Source organism: Chiloscyllium punctatum, chromosome 39, assembly GCF_047496795.1.
Source record: "Chiloscyllium punctatum isolate Juve2018m chromosome 39, sChiPun1.3, whole genome shotgun sequence".
Taxonomy (NCBI): Eukaryota; Metazoa; Chordata; class Chondrichthyes; order Orectolobiformes; family Hemiscylliidae; genus Chiloscyllium; species Chiloscyllium punctatum.
The window spans coordinates 31504232-31521316 of NC_092777.1; the positions used below are offsets into that span (position 1 = coordinate 31504232).

General features: G+C 42.2%; 1 protein-coding gene across 8 annotated transcripts in view; it reads left to right on the forward strand.

Annotated features, from left to right (window-relative positions):
* Nucleotides 1-17085, forward strand: part of LOC140463911 (epsin-2-like) — a 147566-nt gene that overhangs the window by 118551 nt on the left and 11930 nt on the right. For 7 of the 8 annotated variants that reach the window (XM_072558385.1, XM_072558386.1, XM_072558390.1 and 4 more), the window contains 5 exons: nt 7060-7173; nt 8367-8526; nt 10696-10893; nt 15275-15382; nt 16411-16644. In XM_072558385.1, the coding sequence (XP_072414486.1) occupies nt 7060-7173; nt 8367-8526; nt 10696-10893; nt 15275-15382; nt 16411-16644 (814 nt within the window). The remainder of the gene's footprint in view (nt 1-7059; nt 7174-8366; nt 8527-10695; nt 10894-15274; nt 15383-16410; nt 16645-17085) is intronic. The other variant, XM_072558383.1, reaches the window with a different exon arrangement.

Below are 17085 nucleotides of genomic sequence, written 5' to 3' on the forward strand. Positions count from 1 at the left end.
AGACGACACTAAAGTTGTGGATAGTGACGAAGGATGTAGTAGGTTGCAGAGAGACATAGATAGGATACAGAGCTGGGCTGAGAAGTGGCAAATGGAGTTTAATGTGGACAAGTGTGAGGTGATACACTTTGGACGAAGTAATCGGAATGCAAAGTACTGGGCTAATGGTAAGATTCTTGGGAGTGCAGATGAGCAGAGAGATCTCGGTGTCCATGCACACAGATCCCTGAAAGTTGCCCCCAGATTGGCAGGGTTGTTAAGAAGGCATACAGTGTTTTGGCCTTTATTAATAGATTAGATTAGATTAGATTAGATTACTTACAGAGTGGAAACAGGCCCTTCGGCCCAACAAGTCCACACCGCCCCGCCGAAGCGTAACCCACCCATACCCCTACATCTACATCTACATCTACATTTACCCCTTACCTAACACTATGGGCAATTTAGCGTGGCCAATTCACCTCGCCTGCACATCTTTGGACTGTGGGAGGAAACCGGAGCACCCAGAGGAAACCCACGCAGACACGGGGAGAACGTGCAAACTCCACACAGTCAGTCGCCTGAGGCGGGAATTGAACCCGGGTCTCAGGCGCTGTGAGGCAGCAGTGCTAACCACTGTGCCACCGTGCCGCCCATAAATAGAGGGATTGAGTTCCGAAACCAGGAGGTTATGCTGCAGCTGTATAAAGCTCTGATACTGCCACACTTGGAGTATTGTGTACAGTTCTGGTCACCGCATTATAAGAAGGCTGTGGAAGCTTTGGAAAGGGTTCAGAGGAGATTTACTAGGATGTTGCCTGGTATGGAAGGAATGTCTTATGAGGAAAGGCTGAGGGCCTTGAGGCTATTCTCGTTAGAGAGAAGAAGGTTGAGAGGTGACTTAATAGAGACATATAAGATAATCAGAGGGTTAGATAGGGTGGACAGGGACAGCCTTTTTCCAAGTATGGAGATGGCAAACACGAGGGGACACAACTTTAAAGTGAGGGGAAATAGGTATAAGACAGATGTCAGAGGTAGTTTCTTTACTCAGAAAATAGTAAGGGTATGGAATGTTTTGCCTGCAACGGTAGTAGATTCGCCAAGTTTTAGTACATTTAAGTCGTCATTGGACAGGCATATGGACGTACATGGAATAGTGTAGGTGGGATGGGCTTCAGATTGGTATGACAGGTCGGTGCAACATCGAGGGCCGAAGGGCCTGTAATGCGCTGTAATGTTCTATGTTCTATGTATTTGGAAAGGCAAGGACTGATTAGGAATAAAAGAGGTAAAAACAATGACTGCAGATGTTGGAAACCAGATTCTGGATTAGTGGTGCTGGAAGAGCACAGCAGTTCAGGCAGCATCCAAGGAGCTTCGAAATCAACGTTTCGGGCAAAAGCCTCCTGATTAGGAATAGTCAACATGTGTGGGAAATCATGTCTCACAAACTTGATTGAGTTTTTTGAAGAAGTAACAAAGAAGATTGTTGAGGGCAGAGCAGTGGATGTGATCTATTTGGACTTCACTAAGGCGTTCAACAAGGTTCCCCATGGGAGATTGGTTAGCAAGGTTAGATATCACGGAATACAAGGAAAACTAGCCATTTGCATACAGAACTGGCTCAAAGGTAGAAGATAGAGGATGATGGAGAGTTGTTTTTCAGACTGGAGGCCTGTGACCAGTGGAGTACCACAAGATCGGTGCTGGGTCCTCAACTTTTTGTCATTTACATAAATGATTTGGATGTGAACATAGGAGGTATAGTTAGTAAGTTTGCAGATGACACCAAGATTGGAGGCGTAGTGGACAACAAAGAAGGTTACCTTGGAGTACAACAAGATCTTGATCAGATGGGCCAATGGGCTGAGAAGTGGCAGTTGGAGTTTAATTCAGATAAATGTGAGGTGTTGCATTTTGGGAGAGCAAATCTTAGCAGGACTTACACACTTAATGGTAAGGTCCTGGGGAGTGTTGCTGAACAAAGTGACCTTGGAGTGCAGGTTCATAGCTCCTTGAAAGTAGAATCGCAGGTAGATAGGTTAGTGAAGAAGGTGTTTGGTATGCTTTCCTTTATTAGTCAGAGTATTGAGTACAGGATATGGCAGGTCATGTTACAGCTGTACAGAACCACTTTTAGGCCACTTTTAGAATATTGTGTGCAATTCTGGTCTCCTTCCTATTGGAAGGATGTTTGTGAAACTTGAAAGGGTTCAGAAAAGATTTACAAGGGTATTGCTAGGGTTGGAGGATTAGGCTGGGACTGTTTTCCCTGAGCGTCAGAGGTTGAGGGGTGACCTTACAGAGGTTTTTAAAATCATGAAGGGCATGGAGAGGATAAATAGACAAAGTCTTTTCCCTGGGGTGGGGGAGTCCAGAACTAGAGGGCATAGTTTCAGGGTGAGAGGGGAAAGATATAAAAGGAACCTAAGGGGCAACTTTTTCACGCAGAGGGTGGTACGTGTAGGGAATAAGCTGCCAGAGGAGGTGCTGGAAGCTGGTACAATTACAAAATTTAAAGGCACCGGGATGGGTATATGAATAGGAATGGATATGGATTGGAGGGATATGGGCCAGGTGCTGGCAAGTGGGACGATATGAGGTTGGCATGGATAAGTTGGACCGAATGGGTCTGTTTCCATGCTATACATCTCTATGACTCTAGTTGTATATTTGGCTCATGGAATTATGTTACATAATATGTAAATTATGTAACAGCCATTAATGGAAGGTATAGCCTATCGAGGCTGGAAATCTGAAATAGAAACAGAAAACGCTGAAAATACTCAGCAGGTCAGGCCATGGAAAGTTAATGTTTCAAGTTGATGAGGTGTCATCAGAACTGCTCCAATAAAAGGTCATCAATCTGAAATGGACTCTTTTCTTCTCCACCAGATGTTGATGGACCTGCTAAGTGCTTTTGCCATTTTCTGATATTGTTTCAGAAAATTCTGGAAATATTTAGTCCACCTCCAAAGTGAGAAAAGCTGCCCATTAATCTGGGATCCCCTAAAGTCTGCTCCTGATTGGGCTGTTTTGTAATCCTGGGGCATTTTGTTTCCCTTTCAGTGTTGCTGAATGTCACAGCTTTACAGAATCATCACCTATATGATGTAAACAGTGAGGTGGAGAGCAACACACTCACAAAGATGTAGCCAAGCTAAAGAAATGGGCATCACATGAAATTTATGGTAAAACTGTACCGTGGTGTATTTTGGTAGGGGCAATGAGGAGGACAATCTTAATGAAATGGCCCAGTTTTAAAGGGGTATAGAAACAGAAAAGGTGGTGGGGTTGCAAAAAATCTATATATGTAAGTCTTTAATGCTTTCAGGATAATTGAGGAATCTATTCAAAAGTTAATGTAATTCTTGGCTTTAATAGAGGCATAGAGTACAAAAGCAAGAAAATTATCATGAACTTTTATAAACCATTGGATAAGTCTCCCCGGAGTATTACGCTGAATTCTGGGCTTGTACTATCTCCCTCCCATCTCTTTACAAACCTTCTTTCCAACCCATCTCTAATAACACAATGATCCCCATATGCTTTCTTAATTGCCTTATCAACAGAACATAATCAGCAAGATTGGGCTGCATGGTAACAGGGTAATATAACAGGGGTAATGCAGTGGTTGTGAGTGGATGTGAACAGACAAATCAAATATTCTTTGAAGGATAAGTTCATGGAGTGTATTCAGGACAGTTTTTGAGAACAGTACATTGAGGAAACAGCCAGGGAACAGGTTATTTTGGTTCTGTTGTGTAACGAAACTTTTAACTTTATAACAAATAATTGTACAAGATCCTCTGGGCAAGGATGATATGAAAGAATTTCATATTGAGTTTGAGAATAATATAGTAACCAGTAAAGCTGAAGTGAGTCTTTCATTTAAGCAAGGCCAATTGCGAAGGTATAAGGATGAATTGGCTCAAATTGGGAAACAAGATTAATTTATGATGAAAGATAAGAAACAGCAAGCATGCCAAGAAAAGATTCATTACTCTCAATGAATAAAAAATGCCTTCAATGGTTAAAGAACCATCAGCTAACCAGTGAATTTCCGCGTGGTATTAGATTAAAACAAGAGGTGTACAGTTTGGCTTTGAAAAGCTTGAGCAACCTGATGTTCGGCAGACTTTAGAAATAAACAAAGGGTGACCAAAAAATTAACAAAGGGGAAGTAAACAGAGTATGAGCTAAACCTAGCAAGATATAAAGAAACATTTTAACAGCTTCTACAAAGAGATTGGAATTGCAAACTTTTGTGAAACTGCCTTAATAATAGAGGACACACAAATATATAATTTAGGATTGGGCAGAAAGTATTTCGTCTCTTAAGCGCACTCCTCAACCATTCAATGTGGTCATAGCTGGTCGGAATGTAGCCTCGAATCCATTTTCCTTTGACTCCCTTGTTATTCTAAACTCTGTTTACTTATGTCTTAAACCACAAAATGACCCTACCTCTGGAGAGAAGGGTCACAGACTCATTGGAATTACAGGGGAACTGAGACTAATGAGAGTGAGGAACTTAAAGTAATTAAAATTCATAAAGAACCAATACTAATGCCATGTCCTTCTAATACTGGGGAAATTAATGGGACTAAAACCAAAAAACCAAAAAAGGCCAATTACCCTGATATCAGAAGGGAAAATACTGAAATCTATTATTAAGGAAGCAGTAACAGTAACCTCGAAAAACAAAACATGATTACACAAAGTCTGCATGGTTTTATGGAAAGGGGATGTTCAGCAAATTTATTTTTTTTTAAATGGAGCAAGCAGAGTAGGGAAGGAGAGAAACACTAAATTCAGCCTATTGGGATTTTTGGAAGATGTTTGATAAGATGCTACATGAAAGAGCTTCACACAAGATTAGGGATCATGCACTGGGTGTATATAACAACAGCTTGAGGATTGTTTAATTGTCAGAAAATATCAAGGGGGAATAAACAAGATAAGTTGTAACTAATAGATTTGAGCCTTGGCTATTTCCAATCTTGATTAATGATTGTGCATTATGTCCTCATAAAGGGGATAAGTGTCAAGTTTATTGATGATAAACAATTAAGGGAGAAAAGTGAGCTCGGCAGAATAATAAAGCTGCAAAGTGATATAGTCTAGTTGAGGTATTGGTTAAGAAGGTGAGATCCTCACCTACAGATTGATATCTTTGACTAAGATTGGGTAAAAGACTCTGGGACAAGAGAGCTGTTGTATAAGGAAGGATTGGAGTTTAGAAGGACACACTGGTAAGTATAGCATTAGAGGTTTTGACAGGCTAGGACACATTGACAGATTGGTGTCACTGAGGGGACACTGAGGGGATGAGACAAGTGGGAGCAGTGCAGCAAACTGGAGCTGAGATCAAAGTTCAGCTGTGCTCCGTGGCCCCAGTGATGGCCCCTGAGATAATGAACACCCCAATGCAGTGAGTAGGCTCAAGGGCTGTTATTTCTCTTTTTTTTTATCAAAACACACTTCTATTTTTAAAGATTTGTGAATAGGCACCTCTAGACCACTCTGCTCATGCATCCCTCTCTCAAATTGGTATCATTTAAATCATACTGCCTCTCTGTGTTAGTATGCCTAAAAATGTATCAATTATCCGCATTAAATTTTATCTGTTGTGTATTTGCCTAGTTTGTCACCGTATGTGCATTTGTCACTTTTACTACATTAGCAAGTTTTATGTAGTCCTCAGATTTGGAAATTGTGCTCTCTGTACCCAAGTTCATGCCATTTATATCAAATAATAGTGAGGGAACTGATAGCATCATCCTCTCCGAATTGGAGAACCATTACAGCACAGAAGAACCCATCACGTTCACCTCTCCTAAGGAGCAATTCATGTAACTCCTCCATACCATCCTCATAACCTGCACATTATTCTCCTGTCAGAGTATATTTTGTTCATTACTACTCTCTATGTCCTTCACCTTAGTCAATTTCACACTGAGATTACCATTGTTCCTTTAATTCCATCTTCTTCTATTTCCTAACTAAGTCTGTTATGTGATATTTCATTACGTGTTCTTTTAAAGTGCATGTACACAACATCTATTGCATTATCTTCATCACCCCACTCTGTTACCTCATCAAAGAACTCAGTCGGGTTATTCAGAGATGATTTATCTTTTATAACTATGCTGACCATCCTTTAGAAACCTGAATAAAGTGCAAATTCATTTTGAACTTGACGATGATCTCTAGTAATTTTTCCAGTATTCACATTAGACTGATCCATACTTACCAGTTTATGCGGTTTTGAATGAGGTGGGACATTTGTGATCTTTGGTTCTCTGATGTCACTTTGAGTCCAACAAGGATTGAAAAATTAAAGTCAAATTTTCCAGTATCTCCACCCAACCTGCCCTCAGCATCTGAGAGCAAAACCCATCTGGCAATCTGTTCATTTAAGTGATGCCAATTTATTTAGCATTTTCTTTCAATTTATTCTTATTCTAAATCATATCTTAGTTCCACCTGGGTCATCAAGCTGGATAAAGACTGGACTCGAACTTGAACAGTGAAGTAACTGGGGCATCATACATCAACCCAGAGTTGGCAATCCATGGACAGAATGTGAGGTATTTTGAGCCAGTGACTCAGTGGTGGCAGAGTCAGTGTCATCTGGTTTGGTACCTGATGATGCCAAGTGTCGTTGTGAATCTCTACATTTGGGTTTCTTGGCAGATCCGCTTAAGAACATCGATAACGCTGTAGGGTTCTGCGGCAACTGGCTGAACTTTGAACCAGATGACCCACTCAAAATTTTCACCTCTGTCAGAAACAGTGCCACAGAGTGGTCTCACTAAAGTTATTATATAAAGGGTTAGAGCTGCCATCTCAACCATTTTGAATGGGTGTAGCAAAACAGTTGTAAGAAGGTGAGATGCTTGTTGTAATGAAGGTAATTCATCCTGTAACATCATAAAGGTATCAGCTTGATCCATGCCAAGTGTTTATGATAGAATCTGTTGGGAAAATGGGACTATTTCTCTAGCTGCTTCTTTCAGTACTTTTTTACAAGTGTTACTTAACCTGTGGAGATTTTTGTCTCTTATTTTGTAGGAACTAAGAGTGAGGTCATCCCTTGACGAGGATGATGAGGAAGAAGATGAAAATCTTCAGCGAGCATTGGAACAAAGTCGCAAAGAGAGTGAAATAGCCGAGGGTAGAAATGAGGTATATCCAACTCTTCCTCTGCCAAACTGTGGCCAGCCTCCCTGAGAACAATGCAGCTGTCAGCCAGGGCTCTGTTAGCAAAACACTCACCTTAAAATCACCAGGATTGAATCCCACTGCTCAGATTTGAGTGTATGGTTCAGTCTGACACTGAAAGCCCCAGGTGTCCTGGCTAATACAGCAAACTTTGTTTTAATCAGCACCTTATTAACTGGCACTCTTGTTAAACCAGCAAAAATTATATACCTCAAATACCAGAAGGTTACTGTATTAGATGTAACTCAGACATCTCCGCAATATCTGAGTAGTCAGCTGAAGGTGCAAATAAGAAGGTTCTCTGCCGGTTAAGTTTTAATGAAGGCAATGTTGCATTATTGTTTAAGTAATTTATGCCATAAATAAAGTATAAGTTTCTATTACTTAGTGTGTTTTTTTACATTGATTACATGGACCTCTTGATTATCCAGAACATTTGATCAACTGCCACTCTCCTGGTCCATTAGGTGCTGGTTAATAAAAAGTTTGCTGTATTTATCCCTTGATCCCCATCACAAAATCAAATGATCAGGTCACTAAATTCATTGATGATTGTGATTTAGTGTGTTTCTTTAAGTAACTACAGTGGCTACACTTTACAAGTAACTGTGGCTGTGAAGCACTTTAGGATAGCCTGGCACTGTGTATACGTGAGCTCGTGCTAATCTGTAATGTATCAATGATATACCAATAGCCACAGGGTGTCTCTTAACCTACCCTCGGCCACTGAACCTCACCCTTTCCTTCCTCTTCACCCTGAGGTTGTAACATTTCGTGAGTGATACTTATAGAGGCTGCAGGCATCCTCCTCTACATCAGCCAATGTGTATGCATAACAGTACCGGGAGACACCAAGCAACTCTACACTGGCAGCATCACAACCCTAAGGTGCTGCAGTTAACTCCAATGTCCCCAGATTAGAAATTCAACCAGGGTTCCTGCATCATATTGCTGTCCAGTTACTGGGAGTCTCAATGGCCAAATGACCTGGGGCACACACGAACGGCTGAAATCTGGTCAGCCTACCTCAACTGAATGGAACCAGAGTCTAATCAACTGCTTCCAGAAGAGGAAGGGAGATGTTGGAAGGAGGGAATTTTTTGAATTGGCCAAAGTTATCCACTTGTCTCACACTGTGTGTTTGATCCACTGTCTAGTCCTCGCTGCTGGAGCTGGCTGATATCTTTGGGGGGCCAGTGACTGCAACCGAAACCAGGACTGACCCATGGGACAGCTCCACCCAAAGTCATCCATGGGGAAGTAGCAATGTGACCTCGCCTCCCTCTGCAGCCTGTCTTGATCTCTGGGATACCCTGGGTAAGGCTTTGCAATCACAAGCTTTAATTGTGAGTCATCACTTGAACTTTGTGGTATGGGGTTAATTGTATGAACATTAATAAGGAGTCTCAACCCTCAGCTGCTGACACCCTCACTGTCAGTATCAACAAACTGAAACACCCTCCCACTCCACAAGCAAGCCGTTGCAGGAAATCCCAATGACAGCCACATCTGTAGCATTAGTTTGTGCGTGCTGTATCTCAGTTAACCTGATGTGTCAGTAACTCTCCTGTGTCCCTGTTTCCCATGGGAAGGCAGAGAATGTCCAGAATCCTGGATCATGGAAAGCATCACTATGGAAATGTCTGTTGTCCTCCTCCAGAATCCATGCAATAGGAGCATGGAAGAATCTCTGAGCAGAGAGAGAATCTGGCCCAGTAATCACCCTCCAGCAGTCAATCCTGTCAGACATGGGTGCCAGCAGCCACTCAAAGAGAGCAAAATTCCTCCTAGCCCTTAAACATTGAGCGACCAATTGATACTCCACCCTCCTCAGCCTCAGAGGTGCCAGAATCTGGCAAACTGCCTAATACCTGTTAATCATTTAGCTGAGACATAAAACCTTCCCAGTGTGTCCTTACATGTCTTAATGGACTCAAATTCATGTTTGAAATGTAACAATCAAACAAACTCCCTTTTTTCAATGTCCTGCCCAACTCAAAGCGACCTTCACTGGTCAATTATCACATTTAGATCCCTACAGTTCCATGCGCTATAATGTTGGCCTTATCCGAAACCTCATATTTAGGACCTGAGCTATTTGTTCACTGTGCAAGCTTGACTTTGAAATAGGGCACTTCAAAGACATTCTGTCGGGTGTTGGCTACAATGAACAGATCATTCCTCACTGTATATCACTCAAAGATTGGGCCTTAAGACTGTCACCTATAGTCCTGAAACATGCCCCGTCTACCTTAGATTACCATAAATGGGTGAGGTATCTCAAAGATTTAACCAGTAGCTGAAGTCAGTTGTTTCATGTTGCCTCTGTGTATGAGAGCACTAATGGTGTTTGCCACTAACAGGAGGCTGTTGTGAAGCCAAAAAATGTTCTTGCTGTCACAGAGATGAGAAAATATAAAATTTAAGCTAAGCTTGACAATTCACTGAGAGGCATTATTAACTGGTGCATTGCCCATGGTGACACCTCTACCAATCAGAATCCACTGGTCAGTCAATCGGTGCTCTCCTCTCATATATTTCCTTTATACTGATACTTCTTGCAAATTGGCCAGACAAGTGAAAAATGAAAAGTTACAACAAAATGTGTCTTTTTCAACAATACTCAAGAATAAGATAATTCTTCTGATCAGTGTTCTTCTGATCAGTGTTCTTCTGATCAGTGTTTCTTTAGCTTTAGGATATCCTGAAGGCAGAGTTCCTATTGTCATCCAAAAAGATTAAAATGTAGACCCTCCCACTTCAGATTGTTGGATGCAGAGCCAGGGCAGGGCAGGGGAGGGTGGGGGAGGGGAGGGGGTGATCTGTGCTTCTCCTGTTCATCTTGAACAGAGGGGGAACTGGCACCAAGTTGTATTTCATAGGACAGTGAGCTCCAGGACAGCACCTCCTACTGATCTGGACATGATAATGTCTGTGGAGAGCAGGGGTGATTGGGTATGGCAGGAAGCCGCACTGCTGCAAATTAAGTTTACTCTGAGAATTTGGATTCTGTGACTATCACCCACTCAGTGCATTCTGAACGTTGCTTGGCTTATTTTTGGACATTGTTCTTGCTGTTTCAGTCTGGTTGCAGTCTCTGCACATGCAGTTGACATTCTTTAGAAGAGAGGCTTGCTGTGAGTGTGATCACAAATCTGGACCTGCCTCTAACTATTAGCTAACACAGGCCCTTCAATACTTACACTTTTGGGGGACAAGAGGTGGTTTTATTGCATCGCCCCATTGAGACCAACAACAGATCAATTGGCCTTCAATATCCATTCTGTCTGACTGATGTGGGGCTGAGATGAGGGGGAAATGTGTGACCAGTGTGTTAGGAAGAGGAGGACTGAGTTCTGGGAAGAGGGAGGGGTGCACTCACTGCTGCACTGAGCAAGAGGTTAGCTTCCTGGTAGGAATCCTGTCTCAAATGCACCATTTGTTATGACGGTATAGAATGCTGACATATTTTGTGATTTCCTTCAGGTGCCAAAGCATCCATCCCGAATGCTGCAAATTCTTGGCCATCTTTAGACACCGATTCTGCCTCTCCGCAGGTATGGGATACAGATCCGTGGGCCCAGCCTTCTGGCCCAGCTGCTACTCACCAATCCAGTGTAGATCCATGGGCAACAGTGTCAACCATCAGTACCTCCAGTGCTCTACCAGGTATCACGACACCAGGTAAATGGGAGGTAGACAGGCAGGAGGCTGGCAGAACACAGCAAGCCAGACAGCATCAGGAGGTGCAGAAGTCAACGTTTCAGATTTATTTCTGCTTCAGAGGTCGGTCCTGAAGAAGGGTTACACCCAAAACTTTGACTCCTCCACCTCCTGACTCTGCCTGGTTTGCTGTGTTCTTCCAGCCTCCTGCTTGTCTACCTTGGATTCCAGCATCTGCAATTTTCTTTGCTTCCCATTTACCTGGTTAGAGACAATTTCTGTTCTACTAATCCTTTTCAACAAAAAGATAAAGCTCCTCCAGCTCATAAGCTCCCTCACAGATGAAAGCAGTGTTACAGAAAAAAACATTTCATGCTTTGACTTGTATCTTGCTATCCCAATAGATCAAGGGTTAATGCCAAGTCCGCTCTTGAGAGGTGAAGAGACTCCAGGATTGGACAGGATGCTTCTCTGCCATTTTCCGTATTTCTTTCTTGTACAGGATATGAATTATTTATTACCCTTGTAGGCCGTTTCAGGGAGAAGTTAAGAGTTAACCACACTGCTGTCAGTCTGGAGTCATAGAGCAGAACAGGAAAGGACAGCAGATATACTCGCTGAAGGACACTGGTGAACCAGATGGGTTTTAATCAGTGGTTAGCACTGCTGCCTCACAGCGCTAAGCACCTGGTTTGATTCTAGCCTCGGGCAACTGTCTGTGTGGAGTTTGCACATTGTCATCGTGTCAGCGTGGGTTTCTTCCAGGTGATTTGGTTTACTTCTGCAGTCCAAAGATGTGTAGGTCAGGTGAATTGGCCATGCTAAATTGCCCCTAGTGTTCAGGAATGTGTAGGTTAGGTGCATTAGTCAGGGATAAATATAGAATAATAGGGTAGGGAATGAGTCTGGGTGGTATGGACTTGTTGGGCCGAAGGGTCTGTTTCCATTCTATGATACAATCGTCAATGGACATGGCCACCACAGGAGCAGCTTTTAGTTCCAGATTTTATTGAATTCAAATTTCACCATCTGCCATGGTGGGATTCAATCCCATGTCCATAAAACATTAACCTGAGGTTTTAGATTACTAGTCCCATGACATTACCACTGCAGCATCAACTCCCCATGTTGCTGGAGTGCCTATTTGTGGAAAATTAAATGGAGATCCCTTCTCCTCGATTCCCCACTCATTATTCCCCCGATTCCAACTCACTGACATCATCTGTGTCACTGACAGTAATCATGCTCAGTTCTGGTATCACAACTCAGGAAGGATGCGCAGATTCACAAGAGTGATGTCAGGGCTGAAAGATTAAAGTATGAGACCAGAACATATAGCCTAAGCTTTTATTCTCTTGGTTTAGAAAGTTGGGGGATGTTATAATCAAGTTGTTTAAAACAATAAAGGGATTAGATAGAGGGAGTTAATTTTTCTTGGTTGGAGCATGATCAGAGCTGGGGAGAAGAATATTCTTTTTTAAACTGGACCATCTAAATGAAATTTGGAAACATTTTCACATGATCGATAATAGGTGCTTGAAATGCTACAACGAAAATCTTTCATATGCAGAAGGGTGATGGATGTCTGGAATTCGCTGCCTTAGTTTGTGGTGGAAGGAGAGACCCAAAATTAATTTTAAAAGGGTGGGCCTGCACCTGAAGTGCTGTAAGCTGCTGGGTTCAGGAAGATGAGATTAGAAAGGGTATTAGGGTATCTCTGAGTCAGCATGGATGAGAGGAGCCAAGTGTTGTGCTGTATCATTTCTATGGTTCTCACATGGCTTTGTGCATGGGAAATCGTGTCTCACTAAATTGATTGAGTTTTTTGAAGAAGGATTGATGAGGGCAGAGCAGTGGATGTGATCTGTATGGACTTCAATAAGTCGTTTAACAAGCTTCCTTAAAGCAGACTGGCTAGCAAGGTTAGATCTCATAGAATACAGGGAGAACTAGCTATTTGGATACAGAACTGGCTTGAAGGTAAAAAACAGACGGTGGTAGTGGAGGGTTGCCTTTCAGACTGGAGGCCTGTGACCAGTGGTTTGCCACGAGGATTTCTGGATCCACTGCTTTTCATCATTTATAAAAATGATTTGGATGTGAACATAGGAAGTATGGTTAGTAAATTTACAGATGACACTACAATTGGGGGTGTAATGTCAGCAAAGGAGGTTACCTCAAACTATAATGGGACCATGATTAGATGGGCCAATGGACCGAGGAACAACAGATGGAGTTTAGTTTAGATAAATGTGAGGTGCTTGTTTTGGAAAGGCAAATTAGGGCAGGATTTATACTCTTACTGGTAAAGTCCTGGGAAGTGTTGCTGAACAAAGAGAACTTGGAATGCAGGTTCATAGTTCCTTGAAAGTGGAGACCTAGATAGACAGGAAAGTGAAGAAGGCATTTGGTATGCTTGCCTTTATTGGCCAGTGTATTGAGTATAGGAGTTGGGAGATCATTTTGTACTGTACAGGACATTAGTTAGGCCACTCTTGGAATACTGTGTTTAATCCTGGTCTCCATGCTATAGGAAGGATGTTGTGAAACTTGAAAGGGTTCAGAAAAGATTTACAAGGATTTTGCCAGCGTTGGAGGGTTTGACTTATAGGGAGAGGCTGAATAGGCTGGGGCTATTTTCGCTGGAGGCTGAATGGTGCTCTGAAATAGGTTTATAAAATCATGAGGGGCATGGATAGGGTGAATAGCCAAGGTCTTTTCCCCTTGGCGGGGGAGTCTAAATCTAGAGGGCAGAGGTTTAAGGTGAGAGGAGCAAGATTCAAAACAGACCTAAGGGGCAACTTTTTCACACAGAGGGTGATGCGTGTATGGTATGAGCTGCCAGGGGAAGTGATGGAGACTGGTACAATTACAATATTTAAAAGACATCTGGATGGGTATATGAATAGAGGGTTTAGAGAGATATGGGCCAAGTGCTGGCTAATTTAGGATATCTGGTTGGCATGGATGAGTTGGACCGAAGGGTCTGTTTCATGCTGTACATCTCTATGATTCTATCTTCCCCATCACATTTCCTTAGAAAAGGTTGAGTTAGCTCCGAAGCAATCTATTGAATTTAAAACTTTAATGACTTTTCTTTGCCCAACGATTTTGACAAATCTGCTGAGTTTCTCAAGCATCAAAGAGCAATTTCAGTTTATCCCTGTTGCCTGCTGCTTGCCATATCCCTTGAATCTCTTTGAATGGCTGTGGATACTGGAAGACAGTTGACTTTATCCAAATCCCTCAAGAAAACTAAATTGAATTAGTTTACACCATCCTCTTCAGCAGTGTATTGGAGATCCTGTCAGGGTATTTACTTTCAAATTTGAAACAAAGACTTTTTCTTTAATAAATTCATTTGTAGGAATGGTGAAATTTACAGAGATAGGGATGAAGCAATGTCACAGAGGCATTTGCTGCTGGGATTAATGTCTTAAAATTGAGGCCTTACTAGACCAGATACAGCCAACTGAATTAGGAGCAGGACCAGACCATTTGACCCCTGGAGGCTGCACCACGATTCAATTGTGGCCTGTACTTTTCTGCCTAATCCATATCACCTTTGACTCAATGATGTATCCATCTCAGTCTTAAACATATTCAATGACCTTGCTTCCAATGCTGTCTGAGGAAGAGAATTCCACAGACTAATTACCCCAGAGAACAAAAACTCATCTTGAACAGGTGACCTTATTTTTAAACTGTTTCATGGTTTTCGTCACTTCCACAGTGCAAAGTATCCTCTCAAGCATCCACCCAGTTATGTCTCTTCAGGATCTTATATATTTCAACATGATCGTGTTTCATTTTCCCCCTCATTCTTTTTTTTCTCTTGCCCCATCTTCCTGTCCTTTTCTAGTTATGACTCTGTCTGATGACACCAAAGGGGTAGTGGTGAACTTGGTATGAGCAGCAGGGTTTTGGCTGTAATAAGGTTTACTTGAAAGATGCTATACCAGCATGGAGTATAGAGATATCAGACTAGAGATTACTAGATGCAAGAGATCATCAACTGTGTATCTGAAAAAGATAATATTCGAAAGATGCAAAAATTACTCCCAGTTATTGCTATGCTACATGCTGAAAATATTCACTTCAGAAACTCAAATGCTTACATGAACCAGAGAGAAGGTGGTTCGTTATGAACAAGATGGAAGTCTTAGCCATGTAGCAGAAATGGGATTGGGCACTCAGTTCAGGATCTGGAGGGTGACCAGGTAAAGAGATGGAGTTGGTGTGGCTAGGCCTTGTCTCTTGTCCCTGCAACACAATACAATGATTTAAATCTTCCGGATATTTAATTAGATGAGAAATAAAAGGGAGCAAAACTTGATCTGAGGAGAGGGATGGTAATTCCCATGTTTATTGTCCTCTCTTCACTCTTTTATCCGTGTTACAGACGGCTCCACATTTGACCCATTTACAAATTCAGGGGACTCAGCGCTGGATCAATTTGCAGAGAGTGCCTGGGTTCAGTCTCCTTCAGTGGTGTCCAGTCTTCCTGCAGGTAACATTCAGATTGGACTGCAGAATGATGGCTTCTTATTTTCAGTCTGCACTTGCCCCCAGCCCCTTCCCACTCATCAATCGACTATCACAACCTCACATGACTCCATCATTCCACTATTTGCTAAAACACCTTAAGGCATTGTCACCAACAATTTATTTTTATACGATGCCTTTCAATATACTAAACTGTAGCAAGTACTTCAGAAGGATGACTAAGGACATGACCACAAGCTTCATCAAGGAACATCTTAAAGTAGGAGAGCAAGGTAGGGTGGCATAGAGGTTTAGAGAGGGAATTCCAGAGTCAAAACCCAGGGAGCTGAAGGCACATCCACCAGTGTTGGAGTGGTTACACTGAAGAAGACAGAGAGGGATGTGACCATGGAGGGATCTAAAAACAAAGATGAGAATTTTACATTCAAAGTGCTGCTTAATTGTGAGCCAAAGGCAATAAATGATTTCTGATCCCAATCCTTGTCCAGAAAAAGGTTATTTATTCTGACATACTGTCCAACAGAACAAAACCAAAATTAGCTGAACTTGACTGATATTGAAAACAAACAAGTCAGTCCACCTTGTTAAAAAAAAGAATAAAAATGTTAGTGTTAGACTCTACCCTGAAAGGTGTGACGCTGGAAAAGCACAGCAGGTCAAAATGCATCCGAGGAGCAGGAGAATCGACGTTTAGGGTATGAGCCCTTCATCAGGAAGGGCTTTTCCATGCCACGCTTTCGATTCTGATCTCCAGCATCTGCAATCCTCAATTTCTCTCAGATTCTGCCCCAACAGATAATATATCTGTTTTTAGGATTTTGAGAACCTGCAACTGTAGCAACCTACACTCTGCCCAAAGAATGATCAACCAGTTAGTTGGCAATGAGCTAGTATGTTACAGTGAGCCATCCCAAAGGACAAGCGTTTCTTGGTTTTCAGTGTCAGTGAGAGCGACAGGAATATGCTGAGGAGCCCAGGCTCCAAGGTAAAGAAAGCCACAAAAGAAAATAATCACCAATTCTAATTCTGCAGCAAACACTGACCTCCTGGGTGAAACAGTTCTAGACGCAAAGCAGAATGGTAGCAGTAGTCCGGATGTCTTCGATATGTCTGAAATAGGGAACTCTCTAAAGGATTCTACAAATGGGCCTCATCGAACTCCAGAATTATTCCTGGACCCCAATGCTGCCTCGCTGGTGAATCTGGACTCGCTGCTGTCTGCACCTTCTTACAACCTTAAAAGCAAGAACCCTTTCCACACGTCAGGTAATGGCCTGCTGGTTAAAAGTATATCTTTTAGAAAGACACCTTTGGGCAAAGTTATGAAGTCCCAGGCAAGGCTGTGAATGATGGAGATAAACCAAGAGTGACCCACAGAGAGAAATGGAGAGTGCTCGAGTGTGATCAAAAACAAACTGAACTAACATCAGATTGGGAATAAAATTAGCGGTTAGAAGGTTCAATATTGACTGATTTAATAAAAAAAATAACTCCGGATGTATCTACTAGAGAAGGTGCAAAACTTGAACTACTCTTGGGAAATAAGGCAGGGCAGGTGACTGAGGTGTCAGTGGGGGAGCACTTTGGGGCCAGTGACCATAATTCTATTCATTTTAAAATAGTGATGGAACAGGATGGACCGGATCTAAAAGTTGAAGTTCTAAATTGGAGAAAGACCAATCTTGAAGGTATTAGGCAAGAACTTTC